The sequence below is a fragment of the Pholis gunnellus genome (genome assembly GCF_910591455.1).
Source record: "Pholis gunnellus genome assembly, chromosome: 22".
NCBI lineage: Eukaryota > Metazoa > Chordata > Actinopteri > Perciformes > Pholidae > Pholis > Pholis gunnellus.
Window position 1 is genome coordinate 10,370,682 of NC_136549.1, and position 23,469 is coordinate 10,394,150.

The 23,469-nt window shown below is 39.3% G+C and overlaps 1 protein-coding gene across 3 annotated transcripts in view; it reads left to right on the top strand.

Annotated features, from left to right (window-relative positions):
• Positions 1 to 15,966, top strand: part of LOC306714000 (protein PHTF2) — a 31,680-nt gene extending 15,714 nt beyond the window's left edge. The window contains exons 4-22 of one of the 3 annotated variants that reach the window (XM_079183892.1): positions 1,397 to 1,453; positions 1,820 to 1,831; positions 4,927 to 4,996; positions 5,253 to 5,411; positions 6,297 to 6,462; positions 7,740 to 7,901; positions 9,071 to 9,299; positions 9,391 to 9,537; positions 9,644 to 9,800; positions 9,960 to 10,030; positions 10,501 to 10,629; positions 10,767 to 10,852; positions 10,972 to 11,164; positions 11,300 to 11,431; positions 11,551 to 11,637; positions 11,997 to 12,152; positions 12,259 to 12,354; positions 12,471 to 12,596; positions 12,865 to 15,966. In XM_079183892.1, the coding sequence (XP_079040018.1) occupies positions 1,397 to 1,453; positions 1,820 to 1,831; positions 4,927 to 4,996; positions 5,253 to 5,411; positions 6,297 to 6,462; positions 7,740 to 7,901; positions 9,071 to 9,299; positions 9,391 to 9,537; positions 9,644 to 9,800; positions 9,960 to 10,030; positions 10,501 to 10,629; positions 10,767 to 10,852; positions 10,972 to 11,164; positions 11,300 to 11,431; positions 11,551 to 11,637; positions 11,997 to 12,152; positions 12,259 to 12,354; positions 12,471 to 12,596; positions 12,865 to 12,885 (2,256 nt within the window). In that variant the 3' untranslated portion in view covers positions 12,886 to 15,966. The remainder of the gene's footprint in view (positions 1 to 1,396; positions 1,454 to 1,819; positions 1,832 to 4,926; positions 4,997 to 5,252; positions 5,412 to 6,296; positions 6,463 to 7,739; positions 7,902 to 9,070; positions 9,300 to 9,390; positions 9,538 to 9,643; positions 9,801 to 9,959; positions 10,031 to 10,500; positions 10,630 to 10,766; positions 10,853 to 10,971; positions 11,165 to 11,299; positions 11,432 to 11,550; positions 11,638 to 11,996; positions 12,153 to 12,258; positions 12,355 to 12,470; positions 12,597 to 12,864) is intronic. The other 2 variants (XM_079183890.1, XM_079183891.1) reach the window with 2 other exon arrangements.
• Positions 15,967 to 23,469: the final 7,503 nt, after the last annotated feature.

The following is a 23,469-nucleotide window of genomic DNA, read 5'->3' on the forward strand; positions in this document are numbered from 1 at the left end:
AAAACACGATTAAAAATGAGACGCAACCAATTTGTTGCACTTATGCCTCCCAGCTTTCTTTTTTCTTTGCTCCTTCAATGTTATCTGCTAATCGTTGCTACGTTGTGTGAAATTGGCACCGTCTGATCTTGGAGTGTGTTTGTTTTGCGCGTCCTCGGGGCTCGATATCTGGACGAGGTATGTGTCGTACTGCGCTCATAAAATACACACTCTGCATAAGTGTGTATTAACCACTCCACTAGCCTCGTACACACACACACACACACACACACACACACACACACACACACACACACACACACACACACACACACACACACACACACACACACACACACACACACTCACACTCTGCAGGTCTATTGATCTCTGTGACAGTGATGGGTGGGCCTGCATGCATTTCCCCAGAGTCTCATTTTGTGTGTGTGTGTGTGTGTGTGTACCGTTGATACATTTAGCACAAGATCATACAGTCGGAGAGGGTTTCTTTTCCTCCAGTAGACTATGACCCTATTGGACCAGTTTCACAGGTTCTTAACTCAACTTTAGAGACAATAAAGCATGAAGTAGAGACGGAGAAAGAAGGCTTACTGTAGATAACTTCTATTTTAACCTTTTCAACTCCAGCCTAAGAGAAGTTTAGAGAGTTCAAAGATGCCAAATATGGCCTTAATAATATGGAAAAGTAATGCGTAAGAAAGAGAGTCACAAAAATATCAGACAGCATTTTGGGGAAATGTGTATAAAATGATACACTAGACATCCAGAATATTTATGTTTGATGAAACGGTGACTTATAACAAGTTTATACCGAATTATGTAATATTGTCAAAAGTTGTGGCACAATAGGATTTTTATTAAGCTACTTAAGGAGTGTATTGTGGGAACAAACTGGGTTTAAAGGGTTAATTAATTTTTTTCAGTAACAATTAAACACGTTGCTACATTTAAAATCCTAATTTGTGGTGAAATGATTCATCAGCAATCTTGTAGCAACACGGTTGTAAATATCCGACTTGTTTTATGAGCTCCCGACGGCTCCAGATGTGAAGCAAGAGCTTTAAAATCCTGAACTCCCGACATAATGATCTGTTCCTGCAGACTCATCACAATACTGAAAATCTGTTGTTATGGGGATATAATCCTTCTTGAAATGATGATGATGATGCGGCTACGGGGCGTTGGCAGTTCACTTTGATTTCAAGGAGATTATTTAAACTTTTTTTTAATTCTCCGTAGATCCTTCATTAAAGGGAAGTGAAGCTTTTTGCTGCGTCCTAAGAAATCCTTTTTTTTTATTGTGGTTCGGATTGTTCCTTCTGTTTCTAGAAGATGAAGTGTGCATCTGGAAACTCCCCAACTCGTCAGTAATCATTCCTCTCGTTTGTTCTTCCAGATTGGCGCCTATGACCAACAGATATGGGAGAAGTCAGTGGAGCAGCGGGAAATAAAGGTGCGTTAGTTTCATTGTCTGCTCCGTGTTTCTGTTATTTCACTTTCTCTTCTTTCTCCTGTTTGTGTTTTTCTTTCTGTGCTCTGCTTCTTCTAAATGTCTCTCCTCATCCTCTATTTCTTCTGGCTCCCTTTTTGTCAAGTTGTTCTCGTCTCCTCTTTGACTTTCACTCTTCCATCTTCCTCCCTCTTCTTCATTTTATTGTCTTTGCTGTCTCTCACCATGCTGCCAGTTCTTTTCCAATGTTTTCTTTTTTAACACTTTCCTCTCTGCCCTCCCGGCTGGGTGTCCACGTACCCATCTCTCCTCTCTCTTCATCTCCATCCCCCTCTTCTTCCATCCGTCTTTTCCTCCTTCTCTCTGCAGTTTATTTCTCTGGTGAGTATACAGCGGGGGAGGACGTCCCTCTTGTTGTCCCACAGTGCACACCTGCTTCCCACGCTGTAGCCAGCTAGACCGTGATTGGTTGGTTTGATCGCTCATTTCAGTCGCCATGTGTTTATTAACCCCACTCTGCAGTCACACTGTAGCAACACTGCTTCGTGATTGGCTGCAGGAAGAACTTGTGTATTTTTTATTTTTTTTTAACTTTCAGCCAGACAATTGAGGGAACTGAGCTCACAGACGGGTTGGCATGATTCACGGGATCAGGGTGGCACCGACACTTTGGTCTGCTTTAACTCTCAGACAGTTTTAGGGTGTAAAGAACTGCAACAATGCGGACTTGAAGGTCAGCTCAAATTTAAAGATTGACGTAAGACAACGCTGTTATTTCAGGGTTATATGGCTGCACTTCTGTGGCCAGTCAGCGCTGTGTGTTCCTCTGGGAATAGACTAAACACATTGAGGTAGGGAGGTGCATTCCCAGCTTCTAGTTAGCAGACATGTGCATTTGCTCCCTCGTCTTTGTTTAATTATCATATTTTATTCTGTTGAATCCGACATTAACACATAACAATATATCATAATATAGCAACACTACAAAATAAGGCATATATTAATTAGACAATATAACATGCCAAAAAGTTTTGGAAAAGAGTTCTGATTGAAGGAAAAGACAAAGGAAAGAAAATGAAATTTATAGTTATAATTGCTTACCTAATGTCACTGCATCTCTTATGCGCTATGATTTTCCAAACTGTCATATGTAAGCAGGTTAAACCAGGAACAGGGAAGTAGTAGGAAGGGGAGAAACTGCAGAGGTATTGTCAAGGAAACGGGAAAACAAGATTGAAGAAGTCAATCTTCCTCCACTTTCTGAAAAGAGGACTCCACCGCCGACATTACCCAAAATACAACTTAGCCGTGTGTGTGTGTGTGTGTGTGTGTGTGTGTGTGTGTGTGTGTGTGTGTGTGTGTGTGTGTGTGTGTGTGTGTGTGTGTGTGTGTGTGTGTGTGTGTGTGTGTGTGTGTGTGTGTGTGTGTGTGTGTGTGTGCGTGTGCGTGTGTGTGCGCAGAGCTGTGTAAATTAGAGCCTCGTCACCTGTCTGCTGTGACATCTCGCCTCTAAATCCCTCCCTTGTCAAATAGAACCAAAATTCCCAGTTTAATTGTTTTGAAAGGAATAATTGTTTAATGTGTACATCTGTATAAAGATGGCCTCTGATGAGCAATTCCTGCTTTCTGTCCCCGTACGTCTACCGCCTCCTTCCTTCCTACTGTACCTCTTGTCCTGTAAACGGCGGTGAGAGACATTGTCTTTAATGAGCTCAAAGTCCACACACACACACATATATATGAAATACCGGGCTGCGACCTTGGTTCTTCGTCTGTCGGGTAATTGGTTTCTCAGATTGTATCGGCAGCAGACAGCAGAGTTTATCTTTGCATAGTATGGATACACAACGTGAACTGTTTACCCTAATGTTTAGAGCCTTTTAATCTAGTGGAGGATACAGCTGTCTTCATCACGCTGTAGATTACTATTTTTTTGAAATTTCTTAAAAACGATGAGGAAAATCAGTCGCCACCCGCTGGTACAAACAGGAAACTACAGTATATCCTGCTGGGTTTGTGTTCATATTTTCACTGTTATATGCACTAAAATACACTAAAATATGTGCCGTTTCCTCGATAATGAATGACGTTCATACATGTTGGACCAGGTCACTGAGGCAACATCCCAGCTTGTAACTGGAGGAGAAACTAGTTTATAAAGATAAGAGACTCTGAGTCTCACAGAGATAAGAGCTGTGGCCAGATCTTTGTGAAGGACTTTAATGCTGCGGTAAATCTACTGCCAAGAGGAAGCTATTGATCGGCTTCTTTTAGCCACACACTGCATAATAGCTTGCTGGTTGGGCTATTTGAAGATAAGGGCCCCCATCAAGCCATTTACTGATAACACAAGACCTGATTGGCCTGTATGTAAATATTAGAATGAGCCAGTCCGACAAGTGGACAGATTTGTGTTATTTCACAGTCCTGTAGAATGTGACTTACCCCGAAAATGTAGTGTTGAAAAATGGGGTATTCTGACTGGTAAAGAAGAAGTACATGGAAACCTCATCAACCCCTCATCAAAACCAAGCTATTGTCAGGCTGCTCATAGTAACTCGGGCGGTGTTGTTCAGATTCGACCCTTCGCTGCACGTCGTCCCCCTCTCCCCGTCCCGTCTCTTCCTCTTCAAATGAAGACAAACTAAATTAAACTCAAAGCCTGACCCCTCAACCTAAAACTAATTCTAACCTCAACCTTGAATCCAAGTCTAGACCCTCAGACAGGCCTTTGAAGGTCTATTTCAAAGTGAGGACTGGTCTAAAACTCAAATTGGTCCTTACAAAGATAGCTGTACAAGTGTGTGTGTGTACACACACACACACACACATTTAATTGTTCATTTGTATTTATTATTGTCTGCTGTCACTGACTGAAAGGCAGTCCTTCCACCAAATAGCATGTCAATTTCATCATTTACAGCTGCTCATAAAGTTTCAGTACAGTTTGTCATCACAGCTGACCTAGCAGTGGTGCACACACACACACACACACACAGAGTGTAATACGCATTATAGGAGGAAGTGACTGGTTGGTACAGGAAGCCAGTGTGCCACGGGGAAGTTTTACTCCCAGGCTCATAAACTGCACAAAGCACCAACTTTAAAGCTGTAGCAGCAAACCTCACTGACATGAATGAACATTTAGACCGACTCAGTTCTTTAATGTGTATAAACCTTTTTCCAGGTGGTGCAGAGTTAAATCTTGTAGATGTGTGAGTAGATGCTAATGCAGTGAATTCAGAGCTGTTAGCTGTGTGAGCCTCAATGCACGGTGTGCCTCCTCAAACACTGATGTGTGTGTGTGTGTGTGTGTGTGTGTGTGTGTGTGTGTGTGTGTGTGTGTTCATGAAGGCATAAAGTGCATGAGAAGCCTCCTGTAGTTGAGTTCCTGTGTGTGTGTTTCTGTGTACATCAATAATGTATTTCTTTGCTTGTCTGGCGTTGACTCTGTGTTGCTCTGTCTCCCCCTGCAGGGTTTTAGGAACAAGCCAAAGAAGACCGGACATGTCAAACCAGACCTTATAGACGTGGATTTGGTTCGAGGTGAGACAATATTTTGTGTGTGTGTGCAAACTTCCTTTCCATCAAGCTAATTGGATTTAGATACCGCAGAGGCTTCCTGCAGAAGCTAAAAGATACAGAACATAAAACACACGCACAGGAGAGAGGATAAATGGAAAGAGGGGGATAGACGGAAGTAGAAAAAAGATCTGCAGAAATGAAAAAATAATACATTTTAACGAGAAGAACTAATTAAGCCAGAAACTAAGTGTGTGTATTTTATTCTCTTCCTCCGCAGGTTCAGCGTTTGCCAAGGCCAAACCAGAGAGTCCGTGGACGTCCCTGACCCGAAAAGGCATCGTCAGAGTCGTCTTCTTCCCGTTCTTTTATCGATGGTGGATCCAGGTTACCTCCAGAACCATCTACCTCTTACTGCTGGCTCTCTATCTGCTGCAAGGTGTGTGTGTGTGTGTGTGTGTGTGTGTGTGTGTGTGTGTGTGTGTGTGTTCCCCACATCATGGTGGGAGGGATTATGCCGTTGGTCTTTGTTCCTTATTTTCAGACTGGACAAATATGGAGGCTGGAGCGGAAATATCAAATTTCTCTTAAACTATGCACCAAAATATGTTTATTGAAGTCATGCAGTTGCAAAATTGTGTTTCCTTTCATTTATATCGACAGTTATTAGTTTTAGTATTGTCCAGTCATCGTCAGTATTTACTGGTCTCTAGGTTGAATTTAACCTCATTAAATGTTTAAATCTTTTACCGAAAAACCAAGTTCACAAAATGTGAAACGGCTTCTGCTGTGCGTCTTATCTGCAGCTTTTCTTAGAATACACATGCAGTTTGCACAATATCTTGAAAGCACAGTGTACTCCCAGGTCCCGCCTACATATCTGCACAATCACTGTTCAGACAACTGAACAGTGTTTTCCACCACCTACACCATGAGGCCCTTTATAGCCCAGCCGAAGGCAGACTGTTGTTTTATTTTTCATCTCTCTCTCTCTCGCTCTAACCCTCCGCCCTTCCTGCTAACTTCCCCCACATGGTGCGTAACAACACTCGCAAACCTTCCCTTTTGAATTATACAAAATCGGACAGATGCACAAACCCAAGATGCAGCTGTTATTTCATTTGTTGCACATTCAGCAGATGAAGCAACACAAGCATCACACGTAGAATATTTTTACCCCCTTTTTGGTCTCCACAAATATCTGGACCTTTAGCACCTAGACTTTCTCTGCATAGAAGTATTGAAGTTATACGCACGTCACATATATGTGCAAGGCTATTGGGAAGGTCCATTGTGACTGAAAATCCATTTTCCAAACGTGCAGTTGCAGCAGCAGCCCTGTACGCGATCATTCCCCAGCCTCATGGGATACCGACCACCGAGGTGTTTGGAGCCATCTGGCTCATGTTGCTGCTGGGCACCGTCCACTGTCAGATCGTCTCCACCAGGACGCCGAAGCCGGTCTCCAGCAGCGGGGGGAAGAGACGCAGGTAAGATCGGGGGGAAGAACGGAGGGAATGCTGTGTTTATGAGGAGTGGATACCTGTCCAGGGAAAGCGGTGCAGAACATGAAAAGGGGAAATGATAACCGAGGTGGAGAGTGGAAAAAGAAGGGAGCAAGGGAAACACTGGAGGAGATAAAGACGAGAAGGGGAATGTAGAGATGTAGAAATGGGGGAGGATTGCGTTTGTTCTTACTGTTTGTTTTCTGACAAGTTCTCAGTCAGCTTCTTTCACAAAAACTCAAACTGAATAAAAGCATATTTATCATGGAGAGACTTCCTGTCAATATCAGCTTTCCGACTTCATTTAGTATTCATTGAATCTTTCTAAATTAGTCATTTTGACAGTTTTGTTCTTTTAAAGGATCTTTTACGTTTGGGCAAGAGGACCAACACCTGCCAGCCTTGGAATCTCTCCATGATAAATATGATGCCACTGGTTAAAGACAAATGGGATTCGTTGTGTGTGAAAGTAGGACGTAGTTTGCTTTACTTGGTGTGTTTTTGTAGTTTTTAGACCTGCAGCTTGTGGGTTTACAGCTCATCGGTGTGTGGTTTCCGGTTCACAATTATTTAAGACAATTTTCAGACTCTTGGGAAGAAAATTGGACCATGCCACAGTTTTGGAAGGAAGCGAGGTGATAGTGTTTGCTCCTTTCAGTGAATACATGTTTGGGTCTCTTTTTATTAAGGAAAGAGGAAAAAAAACATGACGCGGGTAAAATTATGATTACACAAGATTCTGTTCCTCTGTACATTTCTCTATATCTGTCTTTCTCTCTTCCTCATCCAAGTCTTGTAGTCCAAGACATTTCATCTCATAGACAAACAGAGAAATCAGTCTCCAGGTCAGAAAATGCATACGACCTCATACAACAATTCCTGTCAACGAGGATTCACTTCTCCTCTATTAAATTGTACGTACATATACTGCAAAAGTTGATATAACACCAAAAAAAAGGCTATAAGTGGAAATGTGATGTTTTCTAATCACATTGTAAAATGTCCCATGTTTACTTTGATAAAGCTTCAAATATCTACTTTTGCAGAATAACAACCTAAATGAGGGTTTTGGTAGAATTTGCCTTTTTACTGTATCGGCGTCTGTGTCTGGCGGGTGTTAAAGTTAAAATCTAATTTACTGCTAACACTAGTTTAAAGAAGAAAATGCAGCCAGGTTCCCGGTGGACACACTGCTTTAGTTCCGAGTCTTCTTAGTCTCCTCTTTAAGTCTCTCTCCACTCTCTATTCTTTTCAAACTGAAGGAAGTTGAGGAAGGCATCTCAGATGGAGGTGCATAGGGAAGGCGACGGGTCTAGCACTACCGATAACACACAGGAGGGGGCGCCACACTCCCACTCAGCCAGCACCACATACAGCCTGGGCACTCTCTTCCAAGATTTCTGGCATGATATCTGTAAAGCTGGGTGTGTATTTTCGTTTCTCATCTTCCTAAAACGAGATGATATACAAAGACGGGACTGGGGTTCAGTTCGCCAATTGATCCAGGTGTAAAGTTCTCTAGTTTTGTTGTCAATTTTACTGAGAATAATGAAAAGAAATGTTGGTTAAAATCAATACATTTCAATCAAATAATTGCATTTTGTCTCATAATCTTACTGGTAACTCTTAATTTTGAACTGAATCCCAGCCTGGAGTCAGACCTTACCTCGGCTTCGTCAGCTGCAACGTCTCTTCCTTTCTTATCACATCTTTCACTTTTACCCCCCCCCCCCCAAACAAAAAAAAATTGCCCAATTTCTCATAGGTCGACTGAATACACATCACATTTGATGTCGATAAGCAACATTGTCTGCACAACTGTTAATTCCTGAACCACCAAAGTCTAACAATGAGAACAATCTTTAGTCTTTGGCCCCATTGTTTCAGTGAGGAACGAAGGGACCGTGCGGCTGACTTTGATGTGCATGACTTGCTGACCAAGCCGTGTTTAAAAGAAGCATGGGCCGTGGTTGTTTTTGCTGGGGGGGGGGGGGGGACAAAAAAAATCTACCAAAAATCATCCATCTGAGAGTTCTGCTCTCTAAAACAATTCTACGCCTGTAAAGGGAATTTGACCTCAACTGTCTCAGACAGCTGCTTACGCCCCAAGCTTCTACTTTGACCAGCTTCAACAACAGTGTGGAACATTCACAGCACTACATGACTCCTGATTTGGTTTCTTCATCTATCGATTATCTGCCACACTCGCTTCAGCACTCGGTGCAAGAGACGCCTCCACCTCAGTCAGTTATTTCTCTGTTACACTAGGCTGTGCACGCTGAAGATACTATAGTTAATTGATTGTCAGTGCTTTTTTTTAACCCCCAATCCGTTCATTTTGTCCCAAATATCGGTGTTTGTTTTGTATGAATGTTCCACAGTGATGTGTTGAATGCTTCCCGTGTTAGTGTGATTTATCTCACCGCATGTCTTCTTCAGAGACTGAACTCACTGCCTTGTTGTGTGTTTTTGATCTAAATATCTGTCTGTATCCATCTGTCCATCTACACACGTCCTATCTTTTTCTATCGATCTCTCCTTTTCGCCGGTCCTTCGACCTGTCCTCCTTCCCTTCCTCTGCTTCCTCCTCCAGATCCAAGAAGTCCAAGCTGTCGATCGACAAGTCGACCGAGACGGACAACGGCTACGTGTCGCTGGACGGCCGGGTGACCAATCGCAGCAGCGAGGAGGGGCTTCAGCTCCCCGAGCAGCGGTGTGATTTGCTGAACCGGGCCGACGAGGTGTGCTGGAACGCCCACGTCCCGCCCGCACACGTTCACGCACCCCTCGGCACGGGACTGATGCTAGCCAGCGGAAACAAGGTGATCCATCAAGCACTGTTTGGCGGCGACAGACCCACAGCGTGTCTGTCTCTCCGGGGATGTGGCTGATGCAGTGGATTCTGTCTTTTAGGAGCCAGCGTCGGATGAGGCGTCCAGCGAGGAGGACCCTGAAGCGTCCTACAGCGCCCTCCGCAGGGGAGTGGAAAGGATGAACAGCGACTCGACGCTCAGAAACCGCAAGAGCGCACACCACTACAAGAAACACTTTGCTGTGGAGGTAAACGCACACAAAAGGCAACCCGTTGACTTTTATATCAACGGGACAAAGGCATCGTTTCATATCTTTCCTAAAGAAATAACAATCCTCCTCGCTGTCTTGTCAGGACGTTCCCAAGTCTGGCACCAGCTGCAGCTCCAGATGTTCCAGTCTGAGGACTCAGGACTCGGAGAGCACTCGACACGAGTCCGAGACAGAGGACCTGATGTGGGAAGACTTCCTGCACTGTGCCGAGTGCAGATCCTCCTGCACGTCGGAGACAGGTCTGCAGATGAGATTGGCATAGAATAGCTAAAGAAACATTTGTGACCGGTTTGTTTAAATGCTTGTGTTGTTTTGATGAACCTGCTAAAGTCCCTGTTCGTCGATAGTCTTTTGGTGTTTGTAGTGGAATTAATACTGTGACTCCTTCTTCTTTACAGAGGGAGAAGGAGGAGGGACGCCTGTGTGTCCTCCTGCTAAAAAGGAATACAGAGACGACCCCTTCCATCAGGTCTGTAAAAACATGTGGCTCGCTTGGTGCGAGACAGTTATGAGTTGCACTTCTAAATATTAACGGCAATCTAAATAAGAACCGAGCTTAATTTGATTGAAAAGATGTCTAGGTTTTGTTATTTCAACCACATTTACATGTTTATATTCACTTTGTAGTTATGACCTGCTTAACACTAAAAAGTCATTTAAATGCTGTCGAAACATCTTCATAAGTCTCAGTTTTCCAACTAATTCTGTCTGGTTTCAACCCAGACTCCTTCTGACCTGCTAATCACAAAGACTTGTTTTCTTTCTGTCTTTCCCCAAAGTCCCATTTGAGTAGTACTCCACAGCAGAGTGGTTGCAGTAAATAGACAGGTCAATAGTAATGTGTGTGTGTGTGTGTGTGTGTGTGTGTGTGTGTGTGTGTGTGTGTGTGTGTGTGTGTGTGTGTGTGTGTGTGTGTGTGTGTGTGTTTTGTGCCCTCAGGGTCACGCTCCCTGGCTGCACAGCTCCAATCCCGGTTTGGAGAGAGTGAGCGCCATAGTGTGGGAGGGAAACGAGTGTAAGAAGGCCGACATGTCCGTTCTGGAGATCAGCGGGATGATCATGAACCGAGTGAGTGACGATTCTTGTGGTCCTAAAATATTTGCATACATTTTATGTCTTTACATAACCTACGTTTGTGCAAAAAGACAACAAACTGAGGCAAAGAAGGATTCACGGTTTCTCTGTTTGTCCCCCTCCCTACACAGGTGAATCTCTACACCCCTGGTATTGGTTACCAGGTCTTTGGGAACGTGGTTTCAGTGACTCTCGGCCTCACACCTTTTGTGTACAGGTACAGCTGGAATAACACTGGAAATTAAAACTTCTAAAAATGATTACAAACTGTCAGTAGTTGGAAAAATTGAACTGTTGGCTGGTTTACTTAAGTCAGTCTGTGTCCGTCTCCTGCAGGCTGGCTCAGTACAGCGACTTTGATCAGCTGACCACGCTCTCGGCCAATGAGCTGCTGTCTGTGGCCCTGGGAGGCGGGTCTGGGTCGGACGCCTTGGTCATCACCATGGTAACCCTCAGCTTCCTGGTACGCGTTTGCCTTATATGGCTCTTCTTCTTCCTGCTCAGTGTGGCAGAGAGGACCTACAAACAGGTGAGGCAAAGACCTTCTGAGTTGTTGCTTTTGACGGTGAAGCGGCAAGAGCACGAAGTTTAGCTGGATGCTTAAGTATGAACTCTCCTGTCAGTTCTGATCAAACCTATTATTGTTCACACACGTGTGTTTCAGAGGCTACTGTTTGCCAAACTGTTTGGTCACCTGACTTCGGCCCGCAGAGCCAGGAAGTCCGAAGTCCCCCATTTTAGACTGAAGAAAGTGCAGAACATCAAGATGTGGCTGTCGCTACGCTCCTACCTCAAGGTTCCTCCCTAATGAAATACATCTGTTCATGTGGGAGTTGGGGGCGCATTCACGGCTGTGGTGATTTAAATATATAGACGTAAACACCTGAGTGTAACTCTGTACTGTTGCTTTTGCAGAGACGGGGTCCTCAGCGTTCAGTGGATGTGATCGTGTCGTCTGCCTTCCTGCTCACTCTGTCTGTCGTCTTCATCTGCTGCGCCCAGGTAAGTTCTGAGTGGGTCAAACCATCCAAACATTATTATAGCTTTACATTAAATCTGATGTCTTTGGGGGTGCCTGGATTACAGGTTAACATTTATTACTACGTCACATCGTGTGGCAACAAACTCAAAAACATGTAAATGAGTGGCAGTAGTCTCTATTCAGCAAATACACGAGGACGTAGTCTAGATTCAGGTGTTTCTATTGATTTTACCACTAGAGGGCGCCAAAATCTGATATTTTTTAATTCTACACATAGCGGCTCAGGAAGCCTTGACGCCTTAGACAAAAAAAAAAGACAATTTATACCAAAATAACCACTTTTACAGATTGATAAATGAACTTGCCTCTCTTCTTCCAGTTGCTCCACATCCATGGAACGTTCCTGGAGTGTCACTATAACTGGGAGCTGGTGATCTGGTGCTCCAGTCTGTCTCTGTTCCTGCTCAGGTTCGTCACTCTGGGCTCTGAGACCAGCAAGAAGTACAGCAACACCTCCATACTGCTCACTGAACAGGTACACGCAGAGTTTACATGCGTAACCCCACAGCCGACATGTCTCCAAAAACACTGACACTGATCCATTGTGTGTGTGTGTGTGTGTGTGTGTGTGTGTGTCACAGATCAACCTGTATCTGAAGATGGAGAAGAAGCCAAATAAGAAAGAGGAGCTGACACTGGTGAACAACGTCCTAAAACTGGCTACCAAACTACTCAAGGTACCGTCTATCTCCAAAACTCTCTTTCTGTTGTGATACCGGCACCAACAGTCTTTTTTATGAGCTTTTAAATATGCCTTAAAAACTGTTTACTCCGCTCCTCTCTCTCCCTCCAGGAGTTGGATACTCCTTTCAGGCTGTATGGTTTGACTATGAACCCTCTGCTCTACAACATCACCCAGGTGGTCATCCTGTCTGCCGTGTCAGGAGTCATATCTGACTTATTAGGATTTAACCTGAAGGTAAGTGTGCCGGGTCGGACCAGAAAGCGGTACTGGAAGCTTGTGACGTTCCTCGTTGGGAACAATTGGGGGAACAAAGACACTTGCGCTCAGTAAACGACGCTATGTGGACACAGCCCATTGTTGTGGAAATGTATCCACTTGTTGTTGTTTTTAGTTGGTTCATATCTTTAACAGTTGAAATGTGCTTTATAGTTTTGTCTCACTAGTACAAGCACAGATAACACTTGTTTGTGTGTTAATCCTGTTCCTTACTTCCCATTCACAGCTGTGGAAGATTAAATCGTGACAGTGAACGGAGAACGGGCCTTCACTCTCACTGACTGACTCACTGAATGCTCGTCTGACTGATTTAATGGTCGACCGACCGAACGTCTCGACCTATTGGAGTGCTTTCACCTTCAACGTTCTCACTTTGTGCAATTCAAAACCTATTTATTTACCCACTCAGTGTTTTCTACTTAGGGTTTATTTGAATTGTAGTTTGTTTTAACTGTTGTGTTCTATGACACAAGCAGATGCTATATTTGACCTGTCTACAACACGTGTTAGTATTATTATTACTAAGCACAAGTTATGTTTAATGTGACGGTTTAGGATCTTTGCAACAGTTCCGTTTTCATTTCAGCTCATTCACGTATTTGAAGGCGAAGTATCGAGCTGCCCGATGGGACAGCTATCGTTTTATTGTACGTTTTTATTTGCTATAACGTAAAGTTATTATTTATATGTTAAGTACATTTTAAAACTGAATTTCAAACTGTTACAACCGTGAGTCTTTTTCTTTTTGTTTTAGAATACACATTCTACTCCGATGGTTTTCTTCAGACAAAAAATACATTTTGGTGGAAGATGAGTCTCCAGTTGAATTGCAACCTAATGGTTTGAATAAATAATAAAAACGTCTCTTTACAGATGCAAGCAGAGCGCATTCTCATAAAACTACAATTACAAGGATACTTTATGATCTCACACGTGGCCGATTTGGTGAAAACAATGGTCCACCGACATTAAATATACATTTGCTGTGATTCCTGGCATTTCACAAATAACCTCTATTCCCTCTTCATACCAGCGCCGTCTGTCTGTTATTAATGGATGAGACCATTCTGTATTTAAAGATTTTAAGTTGCTGACTTACCTGAGAAAATTGTTCCCAGGTTTGGTTCTTACTGGGGAGGTGAAATGACATCAGCAATGCAAGGAAACAATCCTCCAGTTAATGGAAACAATCAGACAATAGGTGACATTAACACAAACCTCTGACGTTTAGAAACATCCCTTTTTTATATATATTGTTTTTTTTACTGAGTTCTTTCATGTCTTTCATATTTTCGGATTTGACAGTATTTCTGGTAATACATGTGTAATACATGTGTAATACAGATATGATCTGTTTAAAATAACTGTAAGCAGAGCATGCCGACTTTTAACTTTTAAGGGCAGATTAGGACATTCGCCTATTCCTCTCACGCGAAGCTACTTCCTAAATTACTTAACATAAGATCACTTCCTGTTGTATCCGGTTAGATCTGAGTCACATGTGGTTTTCTTGTTTTCGTGATGATCCCGATTTGTTGTTTCTGTGTAAAATAACAGATTTTGTGGCTGAGGTCCAATAGTCTTTTCTACTTGGATACTTCTAGATCATTTAACTCGGTTATACTAAGTGGCAGCCATGATAAGAGCTGGTTGGATTCTTTAAATGCTAAGGAAAGGTGCATCAATGCTTCCTTTCTTATCTCCTTTATCATAGGGTACACTGAGACATCCTTTATGAAAGAAAAGGAGATCATGCCGTCCCCCAATTTCCTCGAGGCAAATCCATGTCAATAACATTCGCCATTGCATATTTACGTAGCCTCGTATAAAGTGCAGTCGTGTTCTCTTAGCGCAGTGGTTTTCAGGGTCTTTCCTTGACCTCATGATGTTTTTCATCGAGATCGAGGAGACGGGGTTAGGCGAAGACGTCGTTTAATTTGACAGCCTGTGTCAGAATTCTGACACTCAAAGAAGAGTGATTTCTGAGTGTTAAAGTTCTGCTCTATATAGTGCCCCCAATTATTTCAAAAGGGGAAAGTGATGATATATCATCTGAATGTTGCTGTTGTTGGTCTACAGTTGATGATGCAAAATGACAAAGGTTCCTAATTGTCCGAAATAGGATTCTACCACCGGATATGGAATATCTATTTGGTGTCCAATATAGTGAATGAGTGAACAAGGGAGTGATTTTTTTTTTTTTTTACACGGCCTATTCTATTCTAAAATATATAATTATATCGTACAACAACACATTCACATACATAAAGAAAAAAATATATGACTCAAAAAGGATTTTTTATATTTTTCTTGTGTTGCAGTTTAGCATCAAATGTCATTTCTCTCCCTTGAAGCCAGGGGTCAATGACGCGTATGATAACATACCATAATGGCGTGAATAGTTTAGCCCCTGACATTTTTTGGGGCTGTCTGATTGGTCAGTTTTTGTCGGCCAAGATTAGACGGTTCCATCATCTCTACCAGTTTTGAAAAACTTCAGTTGTTGATGTATATAATTAGATATCACGGAGCTAATTAGATGGGTGGTTCATGTGCTTGACAATTGACGGTAATACAAAGTGAAAGTCGGCTAGCCTCTGTCTGTCACACGTTTCTGAACACTGCAGTTAAAGCAGGTCTGAATGAAGATATGCACTTTAAAATCCGATTTAAAAATGGAAGTATATAAATTACGTCATGTTTCAATGTCAAAAGAGATTTTTTTTTTTTTGTACCTCACCAGCTTAATGTGTATGCTGTTCAAGCGAATGCTAGCTCTGAATTTTTGAATATTTTATTGACAATTCACATCACTCTCTGAAGTAAATCCCGCATGGTACAGGAAGTTCATACCCACAGAAAATATCTTAAATGTGACAAATGCTTTTGTTGCCTCAGTTAATGAGTTAGCATTCTGCTAACTGCTAGCATAATCATCTTCAGTGTGTTTGAGGGAGAAGACCAAAGTGCTTATTTTACTTTTTGTTTGTCTCTGCTGGAAAAAAAAGAATGTATTTGCAGCATTATGCTTTAAAATATATTTGTTTCCCTTTGGAAATACCTTTTAAGTTGTATTGTTTGTTTTTATTTGGCATTGTGCTTTTTGTTCCTTCGTTCATCTGTAAAGGTTGTTTCTCATGCTCGTTGGAAAGGGGAGGCATGATTTACTGTGTTTTTAAGGAACAAATAAGTTTAAATGTATGAAAATGAATCTAAGTAAAGGACTCTGATGTTGTGAGTCTAAAAGTTTAGATTTCTTTTTTTTTGTGAACTGGTCTGTCCACAAGGTCTACATTTTTATAATAAAAATAAATGGATGTTGACTCAATGATTGTTTTGTTGTCTTTCTGTATTATATTCATATCTTATCTTCTGCTATATACATATCTTATCTACACTCAAATAATGAAGGAACAAAACTGCTTTGACCTTCTTATGACATATGCTACAACATTTTTAGTAACTTTTTATTGCATACACTATTTCATGACTAATTTCGAGATGCTATACAAAGAAATTCTTTCCACTTTCCTTTCACTTTTTCAGACCTACTAAACTATGAATGTTTACTATATGTTTTTATGACTGTTTTTGACATACTATACTATGACTGTTTTTAACATTTTTCGACATGCTATACTATGAGTGTTTTTGACATGCTATACTATGACTGTTTTTGACATGCTATACTATGACTGTTTTTGACTGTTTTTGACATGCTATACTATGACTGTTTTTGACTTTTTTCGACATGCTATACTATGACTGTTTTTAACATTTTTCGACATGCTATACTATGACTTTTTTCGACATGCTATACTATGACTGTTTTTGACTTTTTTCGACATGCTATACTATGACTGTTTTTGACTTTTTTCGACATGCTATACTATGACTGTTTTTGACATGCTATACTATGACTGTTTTTGACTGTTTTTGACATGCTATACTATGACTGTTTTTAACATTTTTCGACATGCTATACTATGAGTGTTTTTGACATGCTATACTATGAGTGTTTTTGACATGCTATACTATGACTGTTTTTGACTGTTTTTGACATGCTATACTATGACTGTTTTTGACTTTTTTCGACATGCTATACTATGACTGTTTTTAACATTTTTCGACATGCTATACTATGACTTTTTTCGACATGCTATACTATGACTGTTTTTGACTTTTTTCGACATGCTATACTATGACTGTTTTTGACTTTTTTCGACATGCTATACTATGACTGTTTTTAACATTTTTCGACATGCTATACTATGACTGTTTTTGACATGCTATACTATGACTGTTTTTGACTTTTTTCGACATGCTATACTATGACGGTTTTTAACATTTTTCGACATGCTATACTATGACTGTTTTTGACATGCTATACTATGACTGTTTTTGACATGCTATACTATGACTTTTTTCGACATGCTATACTATGACTGTTTTTAACATTTTTCGACATGCTATACTATGACTGTTTTTGACATGCTATACTATGACTGTTTTTGACTTTTTTCGACATGCTATACTATGACTGTTTTTAACATTTTTCGACATGCTATACTATGACTGTTTTTGACATGCTATACTATGACTGTTTTTAACATTTTTCGACATGCTATACTATGAGTGTTTTTGACATGCTATACTATGAGTGTTTTTGACATGCTATACTGACTGTTTTTGACTGTTTTTGACATGCTATACTATGACTGTTTTTGACTTTTTTCGACATGCTATACTATGACTGTTTTTGACTTTTTTCGACATGCTATACTATGACTGTTTTTAACATTTTTCGACATGCTATACTATGACTGTTTTTGACATGCTATACTATGACTGTTTTTGACTTTTTTCGACATGCTATACTATGAGTGTTTTTGACATGCTATACTATGACTGTTTTTGACTTTTTTCGACATGCTATACTATGACTGTTTTTGACTTTTTTCGACATGCTATACTATGACTTTTTTCGACATGCTATACTATGACTGTTTTTGACTTTTTTCGACATGCTATACTATGACTGTTTTTGACTTTTTTCGACATGCTATACTATGACTGTTTTTGACATGCTATACTATGACTGTTTTTGACTTTTTTCGACATGCTATACTATGACTGTTTTTGACTTTTTTGACATGCTATACTATGACTGTTTTTGACATGCTATACTATGACTGTTTTTCGACATGCTATACTATGCCGTTTATAACGCTGCAGCAACTCCCTTCATCAACACCACGACCAGTGGCTGTACTCCAGCAGGATAATGCCTCATTGACGTCAGCATCACAAGTCCTCGATTGCCTTCCTTCAGGATGGAGTCCAATCGCTAAAGACATTGCTCTATTCATATTTGTACAATGTGCAATAAATTGTTATGAAATTCTAATGAAGTCTCTCCTGATTGAATGACTGTTTTTGACTGTTTTTGACATGCTATACTATGACTGTTTTTGACATGCTATACTATGACTGTTTTTGACATGCTATACTATGACTGTTTTTAACATTTTTCGACATGCTATACTATGACTGTTTTTAACATTTTTCGACATGCTATACTATGACTGTTTTTAACATTTTTCGACATGCTATACTATGACTGTTTTTGACATGCTCTACTATGACCGTTTTTGACTTTTTTCGACATGCTATACTATGACTTTTTTAACATTTTTCGACATGCTATACTATGACTTTTTTTGACATGCTATACTATGACTGTTTTTGACTTTTTTCGACATGCTATACTATGACTGTTTTTGACTTTTTCGACATGCTATACTATGACTGTTTTTGACATGCTATACTATGACTGTTTTTCGACATGCTATACTATGCCGTTTATAACGCTGCAGCAACTCCCTTCATCAACACCACGACCAGTGGCTGTACTCCAGCAGGATAATGCCTCATTGACGTCAGCATCACAAGTCCTCGATTGCCTTCCTTCAGGATGGAGTCCAATCGCTAAAGACATTGCTCTATTCATATTTGTACAATGTGCAATAAATTGTTATGAAATTCTAATGAAGTCTCTCCTGATTGAATGACTGTTTTTGACTGTTTTTGACATGCTATACTATGACTGTTTTTAACATTTTTCGACATGCTATACTATGAGTGTTTTTGACATGCTATACTATGACTGTTTTTGACTTTTTTCGACATGCTATACTATGACTGTTTTTGACTTTTTTCGACATGCTATACTATGACTGTTTTTGACATGCTATACTATGACTGTTTTTGACTTTTTTCGACATGCTATACTATGACTGTTTTTGACTTTTTTCGACATGCTATACTATGACTGTTTTTAACATTTTTCGACATGCTATACTATGACTTTTTAACATTTTTCGACATGCTATACTATGATTGTTTTTGACATACTATACTATGACTGTTTTTAACATTTTTCGACATGCTATACTATGAGTGTTTTTGACATGCTATACTATGACTGTTTTTGACATGCTATACTATGACTTTTTTTAACATTTTTCGACATGCTATACTATGACTTTTTTCGACATGCTATACTATGACTGTTTTTAACATTTTTCGACATGCTATACTATGACTGTTTTTGACATGCTATACTATGACTGTTTTTGACTTTTTTCGACATGCTATACTATGACTGTTTTTGACTTTTTCGACATGCTACACTGAGTGTTTTTGACTTTTTTCGACATGCTATACTATGACTGTTTTTGACATGCTATACTATGACTGTTTTTCGACATGCTATACTATGCCGTTTATAACGCTGCAGCAACTCCCTTCATCAACACCACGACCAGTGGCTGTACTCCAGCAGGATAATGCCTCATTGACGTCAGCATCACAAGTCCTCGATTGCCTTCCTTCAGGATGGAGTCCAATCGCTAAAGACATTGCTCTATTCATATTTGTACAATGTGCAATAAATTGTTATGAAATTCTAATGAAGTCTCTCCTGATTGAATGACTGTTTTTGACTGTTTTTGACATGCTATACTATGAGTGTTTTTAACATTTTTCGACATGCTATACTATGAGTGTTTTTGACATGCTATACTATGACTGTTTTTAACATTTTTCGACATGCTATACTATGACTGTTTTTGACTTTTTTCGACATGCTATACTATGACTGTTTTTAACATTTTTCGACATGCTATACTATGACTGTTTTTGACATGCTATACTATGACTGTTTTTGACTTTTTTCGACATGCTATACTATGACTTTTTTGACATGCTATACTATGACTTTTTTCGACATGCTATACTATGACTGTTTTTAACATTTTTCGACATGCTATACTATGACTGTTTTTAACATTTTTCGACATGCTATACTATGACTGTTTTTAACATTTTTCGACATGCTATACTATGACTGTTTTTGACATACTATACTATGACTGTTTTTAACATTTTTCGACATGCTATACTATGACTGTTTTTGACATGCTATACTATGACTGTTTTTGACTTTTTTCGACATGCTATACTATGACTGTTTTTGACTTTTTCGACATGCTATACTATGACTGTTTTTGACATGCTATACTATGACTGTTTTTCGACATGCTATACTATGCCGTTTATAACGCTGCAGCAACTCCCTTCATCAACACCACGACCAGTGGCTGTACTCCAGCAGGATAATGCCTCATTGACGTCAGCATCACAAGTCCTCGATTGCCTTCCTTCAGGATGGAGTCCAATCGCTAAAGACATTGCTCTATTCATATTTGTACAATGTGCAATACATTGTTATGAAATTCTAATGAAGTCTCTCCTGATTGAATGACTGTTTTTGACATGCTATACTATGAGTGTTTTTGACATGCTATACTATGACTGTTTTTAACATTTTTCGACATGCTATACTATGACTGTTTTTGACTTTTTTCGACATGCTATACTATGACTGTTTTTAACATTTTTCGACATGCTATACTATGACTGTTTTTGACATGCTATACTATGACTGTTTTTGACTTTTTTCGACATGCTATACTATGACTGTTTTTAACATTTTTCGACATGCTATACTATGACTGTTTTTAACATTTTTCGACATGCTATACTATGACTGTTTTTGACTTTTTTCGACATGCTATACTATGACTGTTTTTAACATTTTTCGACATGCTATACTATGAGTGTTTTTGACATGCTATACTATGACTGTTTTTAACATTTTTCGACATGCTATACTATGAGTGTTTTTGACATGCTATACTATGAGTGTTTTTGACATGCTATACTATGACTTTTTTTAACATTTTTCGACATGCTATACTATGACTGTTTTTGACATGTTATACTATGACTGTTTTTGATTTTTTTCGACATGCTATACTATGACTGTTTTTAACATTTTTCGACATGCTATACTATGACTGTTTTTAACATTTTTCGACATGCTATACTATGACTGTTTTTGACATGCTATACTATGACTGTTTTTGACTTTTTTCGACATGCTATACTATGACTGTTTTTGACTTTTTTCGACATGCTATACTATGACTTTTTTTGACATGCTATACTATGATTGTTTTTGACATGCTATACTATGACTGTTTTTGACTTTTTTCGACATGCTATACTATGACTGTTTTTAACATTTTTCGACATGCTATACTATGACTGTTTTTGACATACTATACTATGACTGTTTTTAACATTTTTCGACATGCTATACTATGACTGTTTTTGACATGCTATACTATGACTGTTTTTGACTTTTTTCGACATGCTATACTATGACTGTTTTTGACTTTTTCGACATGCTATACTATGACTGTTTTTGACATGCTATACTATGACTGTTTTTCGACATGCTATACTATGCCGTTTATAACGCTGCAGCAACTCCCTTCATCAACACCACGACCAGTGGCTGTACTCCAGCAGGATAATGCCTCATTGACGTCAGCATCACAAGTCCTCGATTGCCTTCCTTCAGGATGGAGTCCAATCGCTAAAGACATTGCTCTATTCATATTTGTACAATGTGCAATAAATTGTTATGAAATTCTAATGAAGTCTCTCCTGATTGAATGACTGTTTTTGACTGTTTTTGACATGCTATACTATGAGTGTTTTTGACATGCTATACTATGACTGTTTTTAACATTTTTCGACATGCTATACTATGACTGTTTTTGACTTTTTTCGACATGCTATACTATGACTGTTTTTAACATTTTTCGACATGCTATACTATGACTGTTTTTGACATGCTATACTATGACTGTTTTTAACATTTTTCGACATGCTATACTATGAGTGTTTTTGACATGCTATACTATGACTGTTTTTGACTTTTTTCGACATGCTATACTATGATTGTTTTTGACTTTTTTCGACATGCTATACTATGAGTGTTTTTGACATGCTATACTATGACTGTTTTTAACATTTTTCGACATGCTATACTATGACTGTTTTTAACATTTTTCGACATGCTATACTATGACTGTTTTTGACTTTTTTCGACATGCTATACTATGACTGTTTTTAACATTTTTCGACATGCTATACTATGAGTGTTTTTGACATGCTATACTATGACTGTTTTTAACATTTTTCGACATGCTATACTATGAGTGTTTTTGACATGCTATACTATGAGTGTTTTTGACATGCTATACTATGACTTTTTTTAACATTTTTCGACATGCTATACTATGACTGTTTTTGACATGCTATACTATGACTGTTTTTGACTTTTTTCGACATGCTATACTATGACTGTTTTTGACTTTTTTCGACATGCTATACTATGACTTTTTTTGACATGCTATACTATGATTGTTTTTGACATGCTATACTATGACTGTTTTTGACTTTTTTCGACATGCTATACTATGACTGTTTTTAACATTTTTCGACATGCTATACTATGACTGTTTTTGACATACTATACTATGACTGTTTTTAACATTTTTCGACATGCTATACTATGACTGTTTTTGACATGCTATACTATGACTGTTTTTGACTTTTTTCGACATGCTATACTATGACTGTTTTTGACTTTTTCGACATGCTATACTATGACTGTTTTTGACATGCTATACTATGACTGTTTTTCGACATGCTATACTATGCCGTTTATAACGCTGCAGCAACTCCCTTCATCAACACCACGACCAGTGGCTGTACTCCAGCAGGATAATGCCTCATTGACGTCAGCATCACAAGTCCTCGATTGCCTTCCTTCAGGATGGAGTCCAATCGCTAAAGACATTGCTCTATTCATATTTGTACAACGTGCAATAAATTGTTATGAAATTCTAATGAAGTCTCTCCTGATTGAATGACTGTTTTTGACTGTTTTTGACATGCTATACTATGAGTGTTTTTGACATGCTATACTATGACTGTTTTTAACATTTTTCGACATGCTATACTATGACTGTTTTTGACTTTTTTCGACATGCTATACTATGACTGTTTTTAACATTTTTCGACATGCTATACTATGACTGTTTTTGACATGCTATACTATGACTGCTTTTGACTTTTTTCGACATGCTATACTATGACTGTTTTTAACATTTTTCGACATGCTATACTATGACTGTTTTTAACATTTTTCGACATGCTATACTATGACTGTTTTTGACTTTTTTCGACATGCTATAGTATAGCATGTCGAAAAAAGTCATAGTATAGCATGTCAAAAAAAGTCATAGTATAGCAGCTATACTATGACTTTTTTTGACATGCTATACTATGACTTTTTTCGACATGCTATACTATGACTGTTTTTAACATTTTTCGACATGCTATACTATGACTG